Below are 20,566 nucleotides of genomic sequence, written 5' to 3'. Positions count from 1 at the left end.
ACCCGAGCTCGCGCCCGCTCCGCCCGCTCGCGCCCGCTCCGCCCGCTCGCGCCCCGGCTCCGGGGCAGCGCCCGCGTGCGCGCGCGCGCGGCTGCTCGGGAGCGCGCGCCCCCGCGCCGGCCATTCCCCCTTCCGCCCCGGGGCCGCGCGCGGCGGCGGCGGGAGCGGCGGGAGCGCCCCTTCCTCCCGTGCCGCCCTCCGTCCCTCTCCGCCCGCGGCTCCCGGAGCGCCCCTTCCTCCCGTGCCGCCCTCCGTCCCTCTCCGCCCGCGGCTCCCGGAGCGCCCCTTCCTCCCGTGCCGCCCTCCGTCCCTCTCCGCCAGCATGGAGCTGTTCCAAGCCAAGGACCACTACATCCTGCAGAGCGGGGAGCGGGCGCTCTGGTGCAGCCGGAGGGACGGCAGCCTGCAGCTGCGAGCCGGTGAGGAGACCCCCGCGGCCGCGCCCGCCGCCTGCGCGGGGAAGGGCGGGCTGGGAGCCGGCCGGGCGCCGGGGTCGGGCGGGGCCGGTCCCCGGAGGGTCGCAGGAGCAGCCCCGGTTCCCCCGGGCCGCGGGAGGTCCCGGTGTCCCGGCTGCCGCGCCTCTCCTGCGGTTGTTTCCCCGCTGATAAAGCAGCGCTGCCCCCGCGGTGTGACCGGAGCGGTGCCGGTGGCCGAAGGCAGCCGGTGATCCCCGGGGAGCAGCGCTGGGGCCGTGAGGGGCCGGTGTCCGCCTTACATAAGGGATGCTCCGGGCATTGCGTCTGTGGGCAGATGGGTCCCGTGGTGGCCTCTTGCAGAAACTGAACAGGTGGATACAGCGGGGTCAGCTGTAAGGTCCATTCCAGCCCTTTGACGTTCTGGGATTCTGTGGCTTCTAAAGTGCTTCTGAATTTTTCAGTGATTACCGGCTGGGTGACAGTTGCACTGTGTATTAGTACAAGACTGAAGGGAAGGCAGCGCGAACAAAAATTGAGCTGGAGTTGTGTAAAAGGGAATTTTGAAACCATGGTGATTATCCTGTCCTACCTAGGGGTAAAGGTGTCTTCAAAATAAAATGCCACCCTTGCTTTGTGCCATGTGTGCTCCCTGCCCATGGCAGGAGGTTGGAACCAGATGGTTTTTAAGGTCCCTTCGAAGCAGAACCATTCTGTGAGTTTTTGTCATTCTCTGTGATTCTAATATGTAGCTTTGATGTAGAGGACCACGCTGACCCTGCTTGTATGAGAAAGACACTCTAAATAGCTGTGTGTTTCACCAAACATGTGGCAGGCTGCAGTGATGTTACTTACAGCTTTCTAAAACTGCGATCTGTGTTATGCCAAAAAAGGTGGCTAAATGTGTATATGACCAGGCTGGCTATCCAAGTAGAGTAGATTTTATGAGCTTCTGTGAAAGGCTGGACAAACTTTAAACATAACCATCAAATACCGTTGTTATCTGTGTTTTTTCAAAGAACTGTTTTTCATACTGCACTTTCTTGTGCTATGTTTTCATCCTTGAGTTGTGTCTTCTCAGAGCAGTTTGTTTATGTCTCTTAGATAAAATTGCAATCTGTGTCAAGTTAGCATGACTAATTCCTGTCCATCAACTTCACTAATCCAGCAATACTCTGATTTGCAAGTGACCTTACAAAATAATTGTAAGCTAGCAGACAGTACTGCTATTCAGTGAAATGTGTGCTTTCACAGGGGAGAAAACCCCTCGGGTTGGGGTTTGTGATGGTTACAGCCATCTGCATGGGCTGAAAGCAGCTCTTCCTTGACCCACAGTAATTAAAACAACTAATGGTTTGTAGTTCTGGAGATGAATGTTTGATAACCTCAACTTTTAAAAGCATCAGTGCCTTGCTTTCACGCAGCCATTGCTGGGTTTTATTTTTTCTTGGTGTCCTTTAACCTGCTGGAGGCTTTGCCAGTGCCCAGCACTGTCAGCCTGGTTCCAGCAGTGTTTTGTCAGCCTGCTGTTCCAGCAGTGTTTTGTCCTGTGCCTGCCTCTGCATTTTCAGGCAGTTTCCATGTGATCCCTATTGTGTGTGACCTGCAGATTAACTAAAGGTAATGTGATATTCAAGTCCCCTGGCCTGCTTGAAACTCTCAATTGTTAGCAGTGCTTTCCCATTTCCATGTGTTTGCAGCTTGGTTTTTCCAGCCCTCTCTGTGGATCATCTTCTTGACAGTGGACTCCAGGTCTGTGAAATAAAACATCTTAGCAGGTTGAAAGTAAGCCCAAGAAAGAAACATTTCTCTCACAGGAAGTGTTTCTTGGATCAATAGCTCTTTCTTGTATTAAGACAAAACTTCATATCCTCAAGTTTGCAATTTTATTCCATTTGACCATTTATTATTGAGGCCAATTTCATGCCCGGAAATGAGTAAATGAATTTCTGTGTGATGAGTCACTGCTGTGTTAAAAAAACAACAAAGTCATAACTTGTGTTCATTGACATGTTTAATAATCTGTCAAAAGGCTGTGATCTAGCTCTGTGTCTCTGCTTGGTTTCAGAGGCCTTGGTTTTAAAAATTCTGTCTCACAGAGGCTGCTCTGAATTAATCTTTGCACATTCATGGGTTGAAATAGAGAATACTGGTAAACCTTGCAAATCATTGCTTGAGAGAGTAGGTCTGAATCTAAAGCTAAGCTTGAAAGTACTCTCCTCCCTCAGCTATAAAGGCATGTTCAGAAATTTGCCAATATTGAAAGCTGTATTTCTGACCTCTTTGAATCATGGAGATAACAACTTGAATTAAAAAAGAAAAAAGGCAAATAATCTTGGTAAATATTTGCCATAAGCAAAGTCTGAGGTTGGCCCTCGTTTGAAGGCTGTCAGCCTGTGTTTACAAGATGTTTCTGGGTTTTTTTATTCTCTAAAGTGAAAGCACTAATGAGTCACCTGCAGGAAATCCATGAATCATTTTGGCATCATAGACTTTTTTTTTTAATAATTTGGCTGCTGAGAGTGTGCATTTTTCAGTGTAATGAAAAAACATGTGCTGTTCAGCCATGCCTTAAATGCCTTACATCAGGTCTTGGTCAGGATTTCACTCTTGGATCACTCTGTTGATGCTCTGGGTGGCTGCTCTTGATTGATAGCTCTACACAGATTAGAAATATTTTTTTATTGATGATGTTTGTATAAATTGTGCTTATCTTTGCATATGTGTACATATAGATGTGTGTGTAAAGGATGAAAAGTGTTGAAGACACTGAATTCTTCTCACCATTTTTTAACAGCAATAGAAGGAGTGAGACTGTTACGGTGTAAAGCTTCTATTATCATTGTGCTGGCCTTGATAATACTCCAGGCACTAATGTCAAATAAGTTCTACTAAAACTGTTTCTTCTAACTGTGCTGATTCCCATTGCTCTGGAGAAAAAACCTACCAAATATTTTGAGGGATACACAGATTGGAATTTAACTCAGCTTTTGGGGATGTCATGCTCAATGACTTCATTGCCTCTGCCTGAAAGAGAAAGATGGGTTAAGCTGTGTTTTACCTCTGGAACTGTAAACTAGAGGCAGATGGGCATTTGTTTGTTTCAAACAAACACTTCAGGAATTTACTGTCACAGAATTAATTTTCATCTGTTGAAAATGGTTGTGAGTCAGCAACCGAAGCAATGCACTTTGAATACGTCCGGTGAGGGATGTGTTACCAAACAGAATTTTCAGAGCAGCAGGGGACACATTTCAGGTGAGGTGTCTCAGTCTGATAGTGTGAAGTCATCTCTGAATCACAGATCATAAGGCCATTTAATAATATTCCAGCTGTGTGCTTTCCTCCTCCTCCAAGGCATTGCAGGAGTCATGGAGAGGTGGCTTGTCAGAATTCCTGAGCTGCTCCTCGTGCTGCAGGCTGGAGGAGCAGGAGCAGTTCCTTTGTGGGAGCCTGGGAGTGCCTCAGTGAAGGCCTTGAGCTCATGAATGGTGTAAGGAGTGATGCCACTGCCACCAAAGCATTTATTGCTAAGTTTTATTCTGCAGAGCAGTCCTAGACATGGCTCTGAGGGGTGACAGCCTGAGTGTGAAGTCATGCTGCTGAATTATTTCATACAAAAGTGCCTTCCTGAATTTCACTCGTATGTCTTGGAAACTGCCTGTCTATTCTGGGCAATGAATTCCACAGGAGGCTGGAGCTTTAGTATTTCAAGTCACTTCAGAAGGAACCTCAAGCTGTTTTTTGACACCTTTTTAGCTGCAGTGGTACTGCACTGTTTCTCACCCTTGCTTGCTCATTCTGTTCCTCTGTTCCCTCCCCTTTCTGGGTTGTCAGCACCACGTCCTTGTGGCGTCTGTGACAAACCAGATGTCAGAGCTGATCTGCAATAGCTGCAGAATGTAGGCTGAAAAAATCTGCAGCACTTGGGTCCCTGGTGCTGCTTTTGCCTTCCTGTGATGGAGCAGAGGGGAGCAGGGGAGTGGGCTGGGCTGCTCTGTCTCCTTCCTCTGATTAAATATTGCATACATTAGTCACTGGTTTAGTTTCTGACTCTGAGGCGAGCTCCTCCTATATATTTATAAGAGGGAAACGATTTTATACCTTTTATAAATAAAATCTACTTTGTAATTCCACCTGCAGTTCTTTTTATAGAACATAGTAAAACTAAAGCTGAGGCTTAAGTGGGTTAGTAGTGTGTTAAAGCCTAGCCTGGTGAGAATTAAATACACCTTGAGGTGAGGTGTTTCTTTGCTTTCCTATAGTCTTAGCAGGTGATGAATATGACAAGGGTGTTCCCCCTTTATTTTTCCTCTCCTTTCCCTTCCTTCTATGAAGAGTTCTGAAAATGCCAAACTTGTCCCAACTCAGATGTGTAGATTTCTTGGAATTCTTGTCCATGCTGAAATGACCTGAGGTTTTTAAATACAGGAAAAACTCCTAATGCCTCATATCTTGATATTCTGGTGTTGCTGGTTCTTCTTTTTTTTTTTTTTTTTTTTTTTTTTTTTTTTTGCCTTCCCCCAGAGTTAAAATTAATCTAATTCAAGTGGATTTCTTGTATTTTGCTGGCAGAAGTGACTCATCTTTGATCTCATCAGTTAGTATTAACTAGATATTGAGTAGGAAATTGCAGGCTAACTGCAGCTAAGATATTTAGAACAGAGGACACTGATTTCAATTAAGAAAGGTCTGCAGCTGTACCAAGGGCTTGTGGTTTTTTCATGAGAACACTGCTCCTCTTGTTAGGTTGTTTCACAGTTTAATGGTGTGGGTGATATTTCATGTGTATGTGTAAGGAAACATGAAAACTTTTGTGATTTTAAGGTTTAAACTCTGAACTGCAGGACAAAGCAGCCGCTTGTTTGATGTGCTGCTTGTGTTCTTTGAAAACAGCTGTTGCAGATTGGAATGGGATAGAAAATAAAGTAATGGGAGTGGAGTATCAAGAAGAGAAATTATTAGTTGTGTATCTAGAGGGAGAATTTGGAAATAGTGCAGGAACTGTTTTTTATTAAAGCTTGGCTTTAGTAAACAGGAATATTAATACTTAATCATCAGTTTTATTTTCTTGCTCCAAGCATCTTCCTCGATAAAAACTGGGAGAGGACTTTTTTCCTGAAAAGCTGAACCCAAATGAATGAAATAGCACTTGAACGCTGAGCTTCTCCTTTTAAGGCAGAAACCTTCCTTGAATAGAGCCCTGGGGCAGTGTTTGCTGAGCCTCTGAAAACAAGGCCCTTGAACATCCTTTGAACTGGAAAACAAAATTCTGAGCCAAATTTAAAAGTAAATAACCTTGGTTGCAAGATGTAAATGGCAAATATGCTGGTCTGGCATTAATTGTTATCTTTCAGGTTTTTTCTTTGTCTATTTCTCAGTTAAGGGAAAACAGCAATTTTTGCACATGGGGTGATGGTTAAGTTTTCCCCATTATTTGCATGCCTTCCAGCAACACTTAAATAATATATTGCTCCTAGTTATCTGAGTAGTCAAATTTTCCCCAACAATTAAAAGAAAATAGAAATAAAAGGAGGAATATGGGGGGTGATAGTGGCTTGAAATCCTGTCTGTTCCTGAAACACATGCCAAATTTTTGAGTACAACTCCCATATTTAGTGTTAGAAATGGTTGTTTCCAATCCATAACTCTTCTTGTGCTTTGAGACTGATGAGTTGGACAATCAGAGAGGAAATTTAATTATGGCATCAGAAGAACAGGTGACAGTGAGGGAAAACTTTACCTTGCTTCAACTTGGCTCCCACTGTAATTCTCCCATGGCTCTTAAGGAGCATTAGCATAAGTCAGCTCAGTGATTAGTAAAACAAACTAATTTCCGTGATTGTGAAATCCTTCTGCTCAGTAAATGTTTATATTTTAATTTTTTGAGTATAGAATAGCTTTCTTGTGTTGTTCTTTCAGTATGGCTGTAGCTGAGCAAACTTTTAATAGACAGTCTTCAGAATGAGTGAACATGGTGTTTAAGCTGTCAGGTTTGTAAGTAGGTTTGAATAAAATCTTTCTCCTGCCTGATTGATAGTTTCCTTCTTGCAGAGTAAATAGGATTTTAGAAAATGCAGACAACCTACTGCTTTCTTAGCTTTAAGGGTATATCCTCAAACAACTTGAGCTTTGTTGAAATACCAGCTAAAAATGGGAATGAATGTGTGTTGGTGTGGAATAATATTAATTAGTGCAGAGTTGTTGCTTTTGGAAGGATAAAAGATATTTTTTCCATTTCTGTTTTACTTCTGAGAAAATGTGTTTGCTAACAGAGTTCAGCAATGTGAAGAATAAAAGGAAGCTCTAAAGTTAAAAAGAAAAAAAAAAAAAAAGCCAAACCAATCAAGCAAAAAACCAAGCCTCTGAGCTCCAGTGGCTTGGCACTTATTTGCATTTGAAGAGTCCCTGCTGGGTGATTTTCTGAGTGGTATTTACAGGTTTGTGGAAGGGATGTGAGGAGCTGATTCTTATCTCAAAGGGTTGAGGGGCACATCAAAGCTTGTTGGATGTATTTAGCCATCAGGGGTCTCTGAAGTGGGGAGCTCAAGGCAGTCCGGTGGGGGTGCAGGAAGAAAATACTTTGTACCATTAATAAAAATAAACACTGTTTTAAAACAATGCTTATTTCACCCATTAAAAACCTCTTACTTTTGTATGTTTTATAATACACGCAATAAAAATCATTTACATGTTTCGCTGGACAAGTAAACATACATGTTTGGGATATGTGCTAATTTTGTTTTCCTTGGTGTGGCATTTGATAAAAAAGTTGGAAGCCAGTGCTGCACGGGGCCAGGCTGTGTTTGGGGCCAGCCCTGGTGGCAGCAGTTTGTTTGCCCTTCCAGCACAGGGGCTCCTTGTGCAATTCCATGGAGCCCTGGGCACTCTCCAGACAACTGGACATTTCCCGTATGTTTTCCACTTTCCCAAGCAATGCCTGGTGACTCGAGGGATTTTCTGGCTGCACCAGAATACAAAGAAGTATTTCTTTATCAAGATGAGTAGTAGGATTCATTTTTGTTAGTTGCTTTTTTGCTGCTTTGGCAGCAGCACTGTGAATGTCTGTTATTGTGTGCTGCCATCCCCACTGCTTTAAATCTGTCACTAAATTGTACTTGGCCTGTTTGTGTTCATCTTTTAATGCTGAGATATTGAAGGGAAATGTCCCAATAAAGCAGGTGATTAGCTGAAGGGATAACTTGTTTAAAGTTTGGAGGAGAACATGCCAGTAAATAAAGTTAACACTTCATAACAATGAAGAGCTTGTAATGCTCAATGTATTAATGCTTCATCTTTCTGCAAGTAGCTTAAAGACAGTTTTAGAAATCTGTGTTGAAAAGAAAACTCAATTAGCCTAAGTTTTATTTGCATAAGTAGTACTTTATTTCCTCCAAGAGAAAGAAGTTCAACTTCATATTCTTAAATCTTCCAAGTTAATTTGTAATCTCTTAATCCTGGCTGAAATGCCAGAACACCATTCAAAGATGAACTGGAACTTGAAAGCAGACTTTCTTTTGAGAAGCCACAGCAGGTCATAAAGGTCAAATAATGCTAATAATAAAGTCTTGCAGTTGTTTTTGATCTAAGGCAGACACAATTTAAAGAAAAAAAACAACCCTGAAATCTATTTTAAAATATTGAAGCTTCTTCCTGAAAATTAACACTTCTGGTGTTAAAATTTACATTAGCCGAGCTGCATGATTTATTTTGGCTGTACATAGTGAGTCATTCTGCTTTTATTTTTATTTTTTCTATATAAATATCTCTGGCTTATGTTGAATGGTGAAAATGATGGAGAATCAGTGCTCTGCCAGATTCCAGGAGGACTTTTTGAGAACTGCCACATGAATGTCCATGCTCCTTCACTTGGGTGTAACCTGAAGGAAATCCAGTGATGATGTGCATGTTTTATACTGAACACAGTGTCAGGAAACACTTCCTAGCTGAGGTTCATTCCCAATGCCAACAAGGGAGATGAGAGGTGTGTGTGCCCTCTGAACTGCAGCAGAATTGGAAAATATAATTACAGCTACTCCATGGATTGACCCAGGCAGTATGGGCTGGCTTCAAATGATAACTAATTAAATCTTCTTCTGCCTTCTCCAAAGGAAGCTGCCAGCCTTGCCTCCAGCCACTCTGTGTTGAGCAAGTGGTTTATCCCAAAGCAGTGGTTTGTTTTCTGATCAGAGTTTGTGCCTGACCTTGGATCAACTCAGCTGGTGGTAGACTGCAGACAGAGCCAGAAAGCAGTTTTGGGTTTTGATGCTCTTCCAAGTTGCTTTTGTATCACCTTTATCAGGGTTATGTGTGTGTAAACACAAAGAATTAAAGAGACTTTATCTGGTGCTGCAGGCTCTGTGTGCTGCTGGTGAGCTCTGAGGGTGGTGGTGGTGGAAGTCAATCACATCAAAGCTGATTTTGTTCTGAATTTGTGACAGAACTTCTGAATGCTGGTACAATCACTGTGAATGGTAAATGCATTGCAGTGGTCATTTATCTCTGACAGGAATCAGCACAAAACCCCAACGTTTGTTTCAGGAGCTTGAATTTATTTAATAGGATGAGGGAAAGAAAGAATGAGCAATTTTGTACTCCAGGATGGAAGTTTGGTGAGCAAGTGTATCCTTCAGTGTTAAGACCTGTCAAACACTGGCACTTCTCTCAAATTTAAACACATCGAGGGCAGCAGAGAATTCCTCAAGCCAGGGAAGATCTTCCCTGGACTCATCTCACTGCTCACAGTGATTCTTTCTGGACTCTGCTGTCATTGACAATGACTGTTTTGGCACTGCTCTTTTATCATCAGCACAATTCTGTAAGAAGTCTGTTTCAGCAGCCCTGTGTTGCAGTTTAAAGTTGGGAAGTCTTTATTCCTGGCTCTGTGAGGTTTAAAGGAAGACTGTATGACATTTATAGGAAGTGAAGTTTGTGTGGGGAAACAAGAGTGACTATTGATGAGTTGATTTCACATTATATCTCAAAACATTGTCTGTTTTGTCTGTAAGGAAAGTTCAGAGTTTCCTTTGACAGAGCCTTGTGGTGGTTAATTCTTACTGACAGGCATTTCTTTAAAAAAAGAAAAAAAAGTCAAACTTGTCATGAGTTCTTTTAGCAGTCACATGTGGCCAGGTCTCATGTATACTGTCTGAAAACTTTGAACATTTTCAGTTTTGTTTTGTATGGTTATTTTTATGACTTTAAAAGGATGTGGATACCTTCTGTAGCCTGTATCACTGTATCATCTCAGGCTGCCTCTTAAACTCTGTAAAATATAATACAGTTCAATACTTACATCCTGCAGGCTTGCAGTTAACATTTTTGGATCTCTGAATCTTTGCTTATGTAATGATTTTAAATATAGAGTGGTTATAATTTCAAAGATGGAAGATAGTGACTGGAGATTGCTGCTGCCAGTTTTACCAAATGGCTGCAAGGAAACAGTCTTGCTCAATTTTAGTGTTAGACAAAAGTTGAAGGCAACTTTTTCCTATACAGAGTGAACAGGAGTGCGCTCAGCATGAAAGCACATCTTTGGGGATGGCTGGGGAAATTATATTTAAACCTTTATTTTGTTTGGTTCATCCATCTCTTATTTCCAGAGTGCACTCATTGGAGCTGGAGGTTCATATTGGCATTTTCTGTAGTGATATTTATTCAGCATGGTTGGGTGCTGGCTCTGAGCTGAGATATGGTTGTCACACAGGAAACTGAATTCTAACCAATAACCAAGTTCTAATCAGGTTGGAACCAGATATGCTTTATTTAGTTAAAAACCCAAAACAATTGCCTTGCCTCTGTGCTGTCACACATACTTTCCTATAAAATATTATCTAGAAATAGTGTAAGAAAACCAAATTTAGTGATGCTGTCACCAAAAGGAAGTCAATGTGATTCCACAAGTGGTGTTTTTTCACAGCCTCCAAGCATTGCTCCTGTAAGGCTTCTTTGCATCTGGGTTTTCTTGGACACTGAGAAAAACATGGTAATCCCATTTTATATTGCTAAATATGTCTTTTTTTCCTCTATGCCCTGCCTTCCCCATGGAAAATTTTCTTCAGGCAGTCAGCCTTTACCATGAGTAGCTTGATAATGACACTGACCTGAGAGTGCTGGTGGTTCTGGATTTGCTGCCTTTAAACTCTGAAAGTGGAATATTTGCACTCCAGATATTCCAGAGTGGAATGTTTGATTCCAAATGCATTCTCTTCTTTTCCAAAGCTTGTCTGTACCTAAAGTTTAGAGCTATTTCTCATTGTGTCTCTGCTGCTGGGGTAGGAGAATTCCTGTAGCAGGCTTCTATTTTCTTATGTCCTCTTACAAGCAGTTCTAAAATTTTGTTTCCTTATTCCTCTAATTAAAACAACATCTTGTTTCCTCATTTTTTTATCTCTTGTAAACTCCTAGAGGAAGGCTCTGGATAGCAAGTGAGGTTTTCTTGCTAATACTTTATCACAGCAGGAAATAAGAGTTTTAGAAGGACACAGAATGTGTTCTAGATTACCAAGCTTATGGTAGCCATGGTAAACCTTCAGTGATTTGGTTCTTTAAATTCCTCCTGTGTCTGGCTTTGTTTGCTGCTTGATACCATGGCAGGTGGAAGGATGAGTTTAAGGCTAATTACAAAGAGAGCAATAAGTAGATGAGGTGTGAGACAGTGCAGCTGTAGAAGAGTCCCAGGGTTCAGACAAAACTGGGAATGAAGGTGGAAGGTTTGGGAGTGAGGAGGGCTGCCTGCATTCCTCTCTGCTGCCAGTGCAGCTTTCCCACTCAGCACAGATTCTCCCGTGGGTTATTTGGAGTGAAGCTGAGCTCAGGCTGTTCTGGACTCGTTTTGTACGAGCACAAATCTGCCAGGAGGATACAAGATGTGTTCAGGTGCTCCAGCAGGGATTGAGGGCACATCAAACCTGTCACACCCACTGCCACTGATTTCCTGATGCTCAGCTGTCTCAGTCTCCCTAGGAAGCTCATTTTACTCTGCCATGAGGTTCTGTGCAGCTCAAGTCTCCAGGGAAAGGAAGAAACAGGAATTTGCTCCAGTGTGGTTATTGCACATATTAATTGCAGCCCTGCATGCTGCTGCAAACATTGCTTTAAATTCTGCTGCTGTGGGCTTTTAGTTCTTGCTTGTCTGTGTCCAGGCACGTGTGATCCATCCCATTTAATGAGTTTATTCCCGATCTACCCTGGCTGCAACCATTTCTGCTGCAGCTCATGGAAATGCTTGTATTTAATGAAGAAATTAGCTGAATCTTGTACTATTAAATGTTATGTTGGAAGCTGGGAAAACAGTGTGTGTTATTGGAATATCAAGACCTCAATTGCAAATGTTTTAAGGAGGATTCAGTGTTCTAAAATGACTATGTGAAAAAAAAATCATACTGTCAGTTGTCACCTGCAAATCTCAGATTTACAAGCAGAAATGAAGGTGTTGTAGATAAAGTGTTTGTGTACATGATTTGTACTCTTTTGTGAGTTTGTTCTTTCAAATATTCATCTACTTACACCAATAGCTAAGATACTCAGTTTGTCTGGATGTTAAAACTGGAGAAGTTCTTTTACCTTGGAACAAGCGTGTTTTGGTAAATAATAACAAGCTTGTCCTTCATAGTATAGAAAAACTTCTTCTGCTTTGAGATTTTTCTCTCCTACACAGATATTTGCTCTGAAGTATTTGTTTTCACTTTAAAGATTTGAATTGGGAATTTCCCTCTTTCCCCCACTCTCAAATCCTTGAACAGGTACTGCACCACAGTTAGAAACTCATTTTCTTCCTGCTTTCTCTTCTACTTCCTATGTGGTTCTCTGGAATTTGTTAAGAGTTGGAGAACCAGAAACCTAAACCTTGACTTTGTGTGCTTTGATATTCCATGTGCTTGTGGAGAGTGTTTTCACAGAGGGGGAAGTGTCTGTGTGTGTGTGTTTATAGAAAGAGGATGTGAAAGTCATAGTAATTGGATACAAATGGGAGGGAGCTGGGGGTGAAAGTCAACATCTGCTGGGTTTTGAGGCTGTGCTGGTAACTCAGTGACCTCTATTCAGTTTCACTACAGCCAGTAAAATTTTGCTTACATTAAAAATTTTAGTGGATACAAGAAGAATTAAGCCTCCATTAAATTTAATCACTGCTGCCTAAAGCTACTTTCCCCCCTCAAAAATGTGGAAAATATCTGTGGTAGGGCTTTATGTTGAAAATTTAGTCATTTTTTCCTAGCAAGCAAAAATGGACATGTACATAATCTCATTATTGCTGGAATTATTTTACATTTTCTACCCTCTAAGGTGGGGAAGGTGGAGAGGGGGACTGTTCAATTTAATTGTCCTGTTTGGTTTACTATTTAAAAACAGGAGCTTTGTTCTTTTTTTGCAGCCACTGATCTTCTTTTGGCTTGGAACCCCATTTGTCTGGGCCTGGTGGAGGGAGTCATTGGCAAAGTCCAGCTTCATACAGGTATGTTCTCTTCTGATGGGGTTTTTATTTGTTCACTGCTGAAGCTCTGGGATGTTACAAATGATACTGCATAGCTCCAGTGGAGCAGTGTGGGGTTCTTTGGACTCCCCAGATGGACTTGTCAAGGTGGTTCTGTTACAGCTGCACATGCAAATTCACTCTGCTCTCCAGTGAATGTGTTGTGGTTTGGCACTGTCTTGTAAAAATGGAGACCTGCATTCACAAATAGTAGAAACTTGTATTTGAAATTCTGTCTGAATCTCCATTTGAGAATTATAAAATTCTTAAATCTTTTGGAATAATCGTTTCAAGGAGATTCCTGTTGTTCTCCTGTGATACAGTGCAAAAACTAATGAAGGAAACTTTCACAAAAGTGTAAGGCTTGAATTCTCAATGCTGTATAAAAACCTGAAGAATAATTGCTGTCTTGGTAGAGGAATTTTTGGAAGCAAGAGGAACACTTAAACTTGCTTGCAGTTAAATGACAGAGCTATAAAACTCAAGCAGGTGTAGAATTCATTGTTATTTTAATGATAAGCTTGTCTCTAACTGATAGTAGTGATGTTTTCCTGTAAAATAAACTCACTACTCCTTTTGCTTTATCAGCTGCAAATTCCAGTAGCCATAACAAGTATTAATTTTGATTTATACCAGCTTTGTCCAGCCAAGATAGCTGTGGCAGGTAGGAAAGGTGGTCACAAACCCTTGCTGGGTGCCATTGTTTTTGTGAGTGCCTACACCTGCATTTAAAGTAGTGCCTGGCAATATGATCAATACAGGTAAAGTTTCAAGTGTGTTCCAGGAGGGCAGGATGGATTAAGTGCTGAAATGGATCAGATGTTTGTGGTGCCTTGAATAGAAACAGATTGCTCAGGGTGATGGGATGGAGAGCAGGGACTGGGACACTCTGGCATGAGTGTAGGGCACATAAATCCTGGGAGTTATTGGGGGTGGCTCCATAGATACTGTGAGCCCTGGTCCTGTTTCTGGGAGTAATAGCTCAGAACTTCACCTCTCCATGAAGTTCTGGTTATGTCCTCCTTCTAGTCACATCACTTCATCTTCTTTGAGTTCACCTGATATTTCTGTCTGTGCTCATTCTCCAGATTTATTCAGCCACCCTTTTTCAGATCTGGTGCCATGAAGTGGTTCAGACTCTGCCATCTCATTTCTCTTCTCTTCATCCAGGTTGTCTGTGCTGGTCAGCATGTGCTGTCCATGATGAATGATGGCTAAACTCCAGTAATGACCTTTTTCTGCTGTGGGAAAGTGCTCAGTGGTTGGTTTTGACACATGTTTTTGTGTTTGTGTGGGGTGTGGTGTTTTAAAACCAGGCCCTCGAGTACACAAAAGCCTTCCCCCCTTCTCTCTAGGGAGTCTAGTTATAAAAGCCTTTGAAAAGGGGGACTTCAAATGCTTTCTGGAAGGTTTTTTAGTGTGTTGTGGCAACTAAAGATCTTTGCATGTGTCTTTATTGTGAGCTGCTTCCTCTGCTTATGAAATCTGAGGTGAAACTTTCCCCAGAGTGTGATACTTCAACAGGTGTCATCTTGCTGTTGTCAGGTAAATTAAGATTATCAGGTAATAAGCCTGATATCTCTTCTTTCCATGTGTCCTATAGAGCTCCTGAATCAATTAAGCTCATCCAGGCATTCCACTCAGCTTCTCCTTAGGTCAGTGGAAGTGTTTCCTTTTGTCTCTGCCTTGGTCAGCTGCCACCATCACAAACTGTTCATCCTTTTTGTTGTAGATACTCTGGTATTTAGTGATGCAACTCTCCTATAAGTGGTGTCTTGTTTTCTGCTATTAAATGGCTAAAGAAAGATAGCCTCCAGCTATTTATCCTTTTATTTTGAGAGCTCCTGGAATTTGCTGCCATTTCCTGATGAGTGTCATCCATCAGGCTGCAGTGACAAGGAGAGGGCTGACTGAGCTGTCTCACACAGCTCTCCTCAAACCTGCTATTTTCAATGAACTTGGTCATATTCCAGTGTAGCTTGATGTTATCCTCAGGCTGAATCATCTAGCAGTCTGTAACAGAAACCTGTCTTCATTACTTATTCTTGTATCAATCTTTGTCACCTGGAAACTTTATCAGCAGAAGTTGTATAAATATTTAACGTTGCTGGATGGTTCTGTCCAGGCTCAGCAGGAGAACTCTGCTGCAGGAGCTGGGTGAAATGCCTGACCTGCAACAGGAGGACTTGCTGCTCTGATTTCTTCTCCCCTGCCCCTAGGTTATCAGGATCAGAAAAATTACTTTGAAGCTCATTTGGTGAATTTGGGCATGTCCTGCTCAGAACCTTGTTACCAGCTATTGTTGAAAAGAGGTTTTAAAAATCCTTGGCACACAAAAAAAAGACTTAAGAACTTCAAATGCCTTTTTAAGTATTGGAGTTGCTACCAGTGCACTCTAGAGCTGTGGCAAAGCCTGTATGCACTTGAATGTCTTGGACATAGATTCTGATGTGTTCTTGAAGGATTTGTTTATTGCAGGAATGCTGGAATTGTCTAAGGTGACCTTGAAATGTCCCTGTAATCAGTCATGGGCTGTCTGTAATTTAGCATTGGAGTACCCTTGCCAATGAGCTGTAACTAGGAATGGGTTTTAATTTACTCTTAATCTTGCTGGTTTTATTGCTTGCCTCATACAGGAGAATTTGTAGGAAAGCTGCTGTGACAGGGAAGCTGTCTCATGGAAACCAGCTAGCCAATATTACATGGTTTATTTTTTAATTCTTTGAAGAATTTTTGACATGAGGGGCCACTTGTACCTCTTAAGATAATTGTACACTTATATTTGAGATTCAAATCTATTTAAAGCAATGTTTTGTTCTTCCCCAAAGTGAATTTTCTTAAACATTCAGATACTTTATTTTTTTGTGTGTGGGGGGAACTCAAACCCAAACAATAAAACATTGGTTGAATATCAGAATGTAAGAATAGAATTGCTTACCATTATCTGGCCCATCCCAAAAGAACTTGTAAGAAAATCCAGAGTAACAATGGGGATAAAAGGAAAAGGGTTTTAGGATGTTTTGTGGAGATGCTACTGCAACAGATCATTGCTCATTTTCTTGGTAAGATGCACAGTTAAAATTGTCTTTGCATAATCTTCCCATATAGAGGCAAACACATCTCTTGCATAAAGGATCTACTTTATAGAATTTAATTTTGTTGTCCAGTATATCTGACTATAACCAAAGCTGGATTTCCTAACTAGTTCCAGCAATTACCAATTAACACATTCATTTCTGCCACAGGTTCTTGTGTTTCTTGGTCAAAGCACACCCCTGTCTTTACTTGGATTCATTTGGAGTGTTCCAGTGCTGGTTAATTAAGATCCAGGTTAAATGCTGCTGGCAAGAGTCCACAGGCTCTGTAAACAGGGAGTTCTTCCTTCCTTATCCCCAGCTGTTTTTTGTTTGCATGCCTCTGAATCTTGATAGAAACTACAGGTTGCTCTGAAATCTCCTCACTGAGATATAACTGAATTTCATACAGTCAACAACCCAAAGCATTCCTTTTGCATGCAGCCAATTTTGAAGTTGTTCAAGTAACAAAAATATGAAATTGGTGGTGTAGAATTTCTTGGCTAAAATCAAAATCCTTGCAGAAAGCAGCATTTGTAAAAAACTCATGTACAGTTTATGAAAAGTTACTGCAGAAGCATTGGGGGAAAATAAATGCTAGATTGTTAGGGAAGTGTTAGAGAAAAACAGCAGAGTTGTGCTGACGTTGTTGGAACAACAGAGGAGTAAATTTCCATTTTCGTGAGGAATGAGAGGTAATAGCTTCCTTTGGATGCAATACTTCAAGCTAGTTGTCACCATCTGCTCTGCCTCAGTTCATAAAACACTGAAAATGAACATTATATCCTGAGAGATGACTTGAAAAGTGCACTTTTCTGGGGTGGCATGCAGCTGTCCGCTTGTGCAGTGCACACCATGCCTCACACATTGAGCAGGCAGTCACTAATCTGTGGAACTGCTTTTTTCCTCCTGACTGCAGAAGCACTTTCTCTATATTTAGGGATTCAGTTATTTAGGTGTTGCTGGCTATTATAATGTGCTGCTTTTATGGTTATTGCTGAAGCTTTTACTTCAGGGCATACTTTATCTGCATAATTACTTCCTGACTGTTTACTTTTGATCTGCTGGGGAATTCCTGTTTTCTTTCAATGTTCTGTGGCTCTGGCTGTAATACAAAGAATTTTGCTGTGTACACCAAGATGACATTTCAGTGCCTTTTTAAAAATGATGAAAGGATACTCAACTCACTTATCTGTATAAAGCTCTTAAGTTCTTGTTTACAGCTAACAGGATTTGTTAATATAGGTAGAGGGAAGATTGGGCAGAGATTTTTGCTTTTCCAGTTTTTTACTGTGGTGTATCTGCTCAGAAATGCGTTTACTTATACTGATGTCCAGTAGAACCCTACTGATTAATTCACTGGAGCTCTAGATGGTTGCCTTTGTTAGAATGTCTGTTTTGTTTGTTGACATACATTGGTAATCTCCTAAAAGTAAATTTTGTGGCCAGCCTTCTGCAGGTGGGAATAGATGAGCTTACAGGACTCTGGATGCCTTGTGAAAGCTTGGATTGCCCTGGCTTTCAGACACTGCTGGGTTTTCCTGCTGGAAACCAGCACAGAAAGGGTAGATCTTTTCAGATGAACTGATAGGCATCGCTGTGTGCTGCTGGTGGGTTTGGCAGCATTTCAGTTTTTCCTTTGCAAAAGGATTTTTTTAATCTGTTCATTGGTCTTCTCGCTGTTACATAAAATCTGTCATTTTCCTCAGCTTCCTTTTGCCCATGGCTGCTGGGGCAAGGGCAGGAGTTCTCCAAGGCATGTTGCCACAAATGCACAGAGGAGCTGCTCCAGCCCTGCTGGGCGCTGGGGATCACTGAGTGGCATTTGCTGTCATTCTCCTCTCCTGGGCTGGTGTCCTGTGGCCAGTTTTGGGAGACTGTGCTTGTGTGACAGCTTGGATTGTTCCTGTCCCTGCTGCAGCCTCAGGGCTGACTCTGCTCCATCAGGGTGGCACCCTGAGCTCCCTCCTGACCTCAGGTGTCTCTGATCCTGCAGAGATTCAGATTCTGCTGCAGGGCTCAGGTGCAGCTCAGGGCTCCCTTTGCAGGACTGTGCACATTAAAGAAGTGCTGCCTGTCTTCATTCCCCTTCCCCTCCTGCCTTTTTGGGAGGCACCCTCTGGCTCTCACAGCCTGTCTGTAGTTAGGAAATTTTGAAAGGCTTCTTAATAGCTAACACAAACATATCTCTTTTTTAAAGCAGTGATGCAGAATGCAAGGGGGGAGTGCAGTGTCACAGCACACAGTTGGCAGTGACTATTCCTGTTCTTTAGATAAAAGGAACTGCTGGGGTTTTCTGTGTTTTTCTTAAGCATTCAGAGGATAAAATACTGTTTAGAATTTACTGAGCAAGGAGAACAGGGTTTGTATTTGCTATAGATTTTTCAAAGGCTGTGTATGGTATTCAGAGGCACAATACATGATGCATTCTGCCATCACAAGTGTGGGAGCATATTTAAGTCTATCACAGCAGGCTTTTTATGTCTTTCTGTCACCTTTTCAGCTGAACTCAGTTGGCTGCTTCTCAGCTGGGAGAAGTAGTGAGGTCTGTGTTTGTCTCTAGGACTTTCTCTGCCTTTTCCATCTCCCTTGACAGAACTTTTGCTGTTGGCTGCTAAAAGCCCAGCACACAATTCCTGCTCTAGCCAAGGGATTGAAATCTGGGAATGTCCAGGCACTCCTCAGCAGTCAGTGGGAATGTTTGCTGTGTTTCCCTGTCTTATTAAATTGTGGGTGCTATAGCTGCAAGTGCTGGAGGCTGGATGTGTGCATGGAATGCACCTGTCATCAATATCTTCATTAATTTTTATCTCACTAATTTCTCCACCACTTTATGCCCTTCAGGAATGATGTCATGAGCTTTTAAACACATGTAAACTACTTTATGGGGTGCAGTCCCTGTTTGCTCATCAGATTTCTTCACTCATGAATCTTGCAATCAGGTGTTACCTGTGTCTGTCTTGTTTGCTACATGACAGGAGGCACAAAGGGAAATTCTTAACTTGCTGTTTGAGCTCCAGCTGTCCAGAAATTGTGCTGCCATCAGTGGGAATGTGCATCAGCCTAGAGATTGTTAATTCCTATAGGTGAAGCAGGGGTTACTTTAATGTAAGTCTGTGAAATAGTTAATCTCCTTGTTATATTAGAGACTGAATAAATATTTTAAAGTATTTTTAAAATTTTACTGCAATGCATAATAACAAAACACAACAATAACAAATCATCATTCACTGGGTTCTTCTAGTCAAATGATTTCTGGCACACTAATAAAAATAAATTCCTGACAAAACAAATAAAAGCATCTACTGATCTCTTCTTTTCCCAGATTTACCATGGTGGCTGCTTTTAATTCGTCAGAAAGCATTGATTGGCAAACTTCCAGGAGATCATGAGGTGTGCAAAATAACCAAGATTGCAGTGATTCCACTGTCTGAGACAGAGCCTCAGGATCTGGAGCTGGAGGTATGGCCACCCTCAAGGAGCTCTGACTGTTCCCCTCCTGCTTCAGTGAAATTAAAACTCAAATGCCTCTTGTCTCTTTGTCCTGGTATAAGCAAACCTCTTGAATATTTTGTGCTTTTTAAAATGCTATTTCTTTTATTAAAAATATTTTTTTAAACAGAAATCACAAGTTCTGCTGGCTAGGGAAATTGCAACAACATCATACCTAAATTTCATAAAGATCATTGGGAATACCACACAAGAATAAGATAAACTGAGCCAGGAGCAAGTATATTTTTTAATGGATTCTCTTGCTTTCATCCCATTTTGGAATCTTAATTCTATAACTTGACTTGAAGGGAAACCCTTAATTAAAATGTTGCACTTTTTTTCCCCAAAAGAGAATGGATAAAGGAACAAAAATAAAAATAAAACTGAGTAGTGCTAATTTAACTTGAGTGGGAAGTTGGGGTGGGTCTGGGTACTCAGGTCATATCAAATTGAGGCAGTCTCACAATGGCAGGAGAAAATGCCTTTTATAAGAGTGAGAATTAGGGTGTAGATGGAAACCTGCATGTTCCCTCTCTATTTCTGTGTCTCTCCTAGGTCTGTGGACATCAAAATCTTGCTTTTGTAGACTTTCAGTTTTCTTTGACCTTTCTAAAGAGTATTTAAATGTTGGCTTTAATTCAATGTCATTATTTTAGCTTTGTAAAAAGCACCATTTTGGGATAAACAAGCCAGAGAAGATAACACAGTCCCCAGATGATACAAAATTCCTGCTGAAGACTCTTACTCAAATTAAATCTAATGTGTCTGCTCCAAATAAAAAGAAGGTAAAGCTTTCTACTGTTTCATTCTTTGTTCCAAAATATTGAGTTTATAATTCAAAAGTTTTGATGGATGATCAAATGGAATACAAAGACTTTTAAAAATTTGCAGAATGTGGAGCTATTCTCTTGATGCCCAGTTTAATTTTTTTGATTACTTAACTGTGGCTCTTCTGTGATTTTTTTTTTTCATTTTGTAATTATATAATTTTGGCAGAATTGCTAATAGAGTTCTTTTTTACTAGGATTAGCTTCTAGTGAGGTTCTAAACTTCTAGAAATTTCTTTGCACAAGTATCTCTTATAACAGAGAACTGGACGCAGAATTTGGTGCCTG

General features: G+C 41.5%; 1 protein-coding gene across 2 annotated transcripts in view; it reads left to right on the top strand.

Annotated features, from left to right (window-relative positions):
* The first annotated feature begins 230 nt into the window (after window positions 1-230).
* The window catches only part of INPP5F (inositol polyphosphate-5-phosphatase F), a 38,385-nt gene continuing 18,049 nt past the window's right edge, over window positions 231-20,566 (top strand). For both annotated transcript variants that reach the window (XR_010028687.1, XM_063163101.1), the window contains exons 1-4: window positions 231-419; window positions 12,787-12,867; window positions 19,285-19,421; window positions 20,108-20,236. Coding sequence is in view for 1 of the 2 variants with exons in the window: in XM_063163101.1 (XP_063019171.1) it covers window positions 323-419; window positions 12,787-12,867; window positions 19,285-19,421; window positions 20,108-20,236 (444 nt within the window). In the remaining variant the exon portion in view is untranslated. The remainder of the gene's footprint in view (window positions 420-12,786; window positions 12,868-19,284; window positions 19,422-20,107; window positions 20,237-20,566) is intronic.

This window comes from Melospiza melodia, chromosome 9 (genome assembly GCF_035770615.1).
Source record: "Melospiza melodia melodia isolate bMelMel2 chromosome 9, bMelMel2.pri, whole genome shotgun sequence".
Classification (NCBI taxonomy): domain Eukaryota; kingdom Metazoa; phylum Chordata; class Aves; order Passeriformes; family Passerellidae; genus Melospiza; species Melospiza melodia.
Note: the sequence above shows the minus strand (reverse complement) of the source record. Positions and strands in the feature narration are given on the sequence as shown.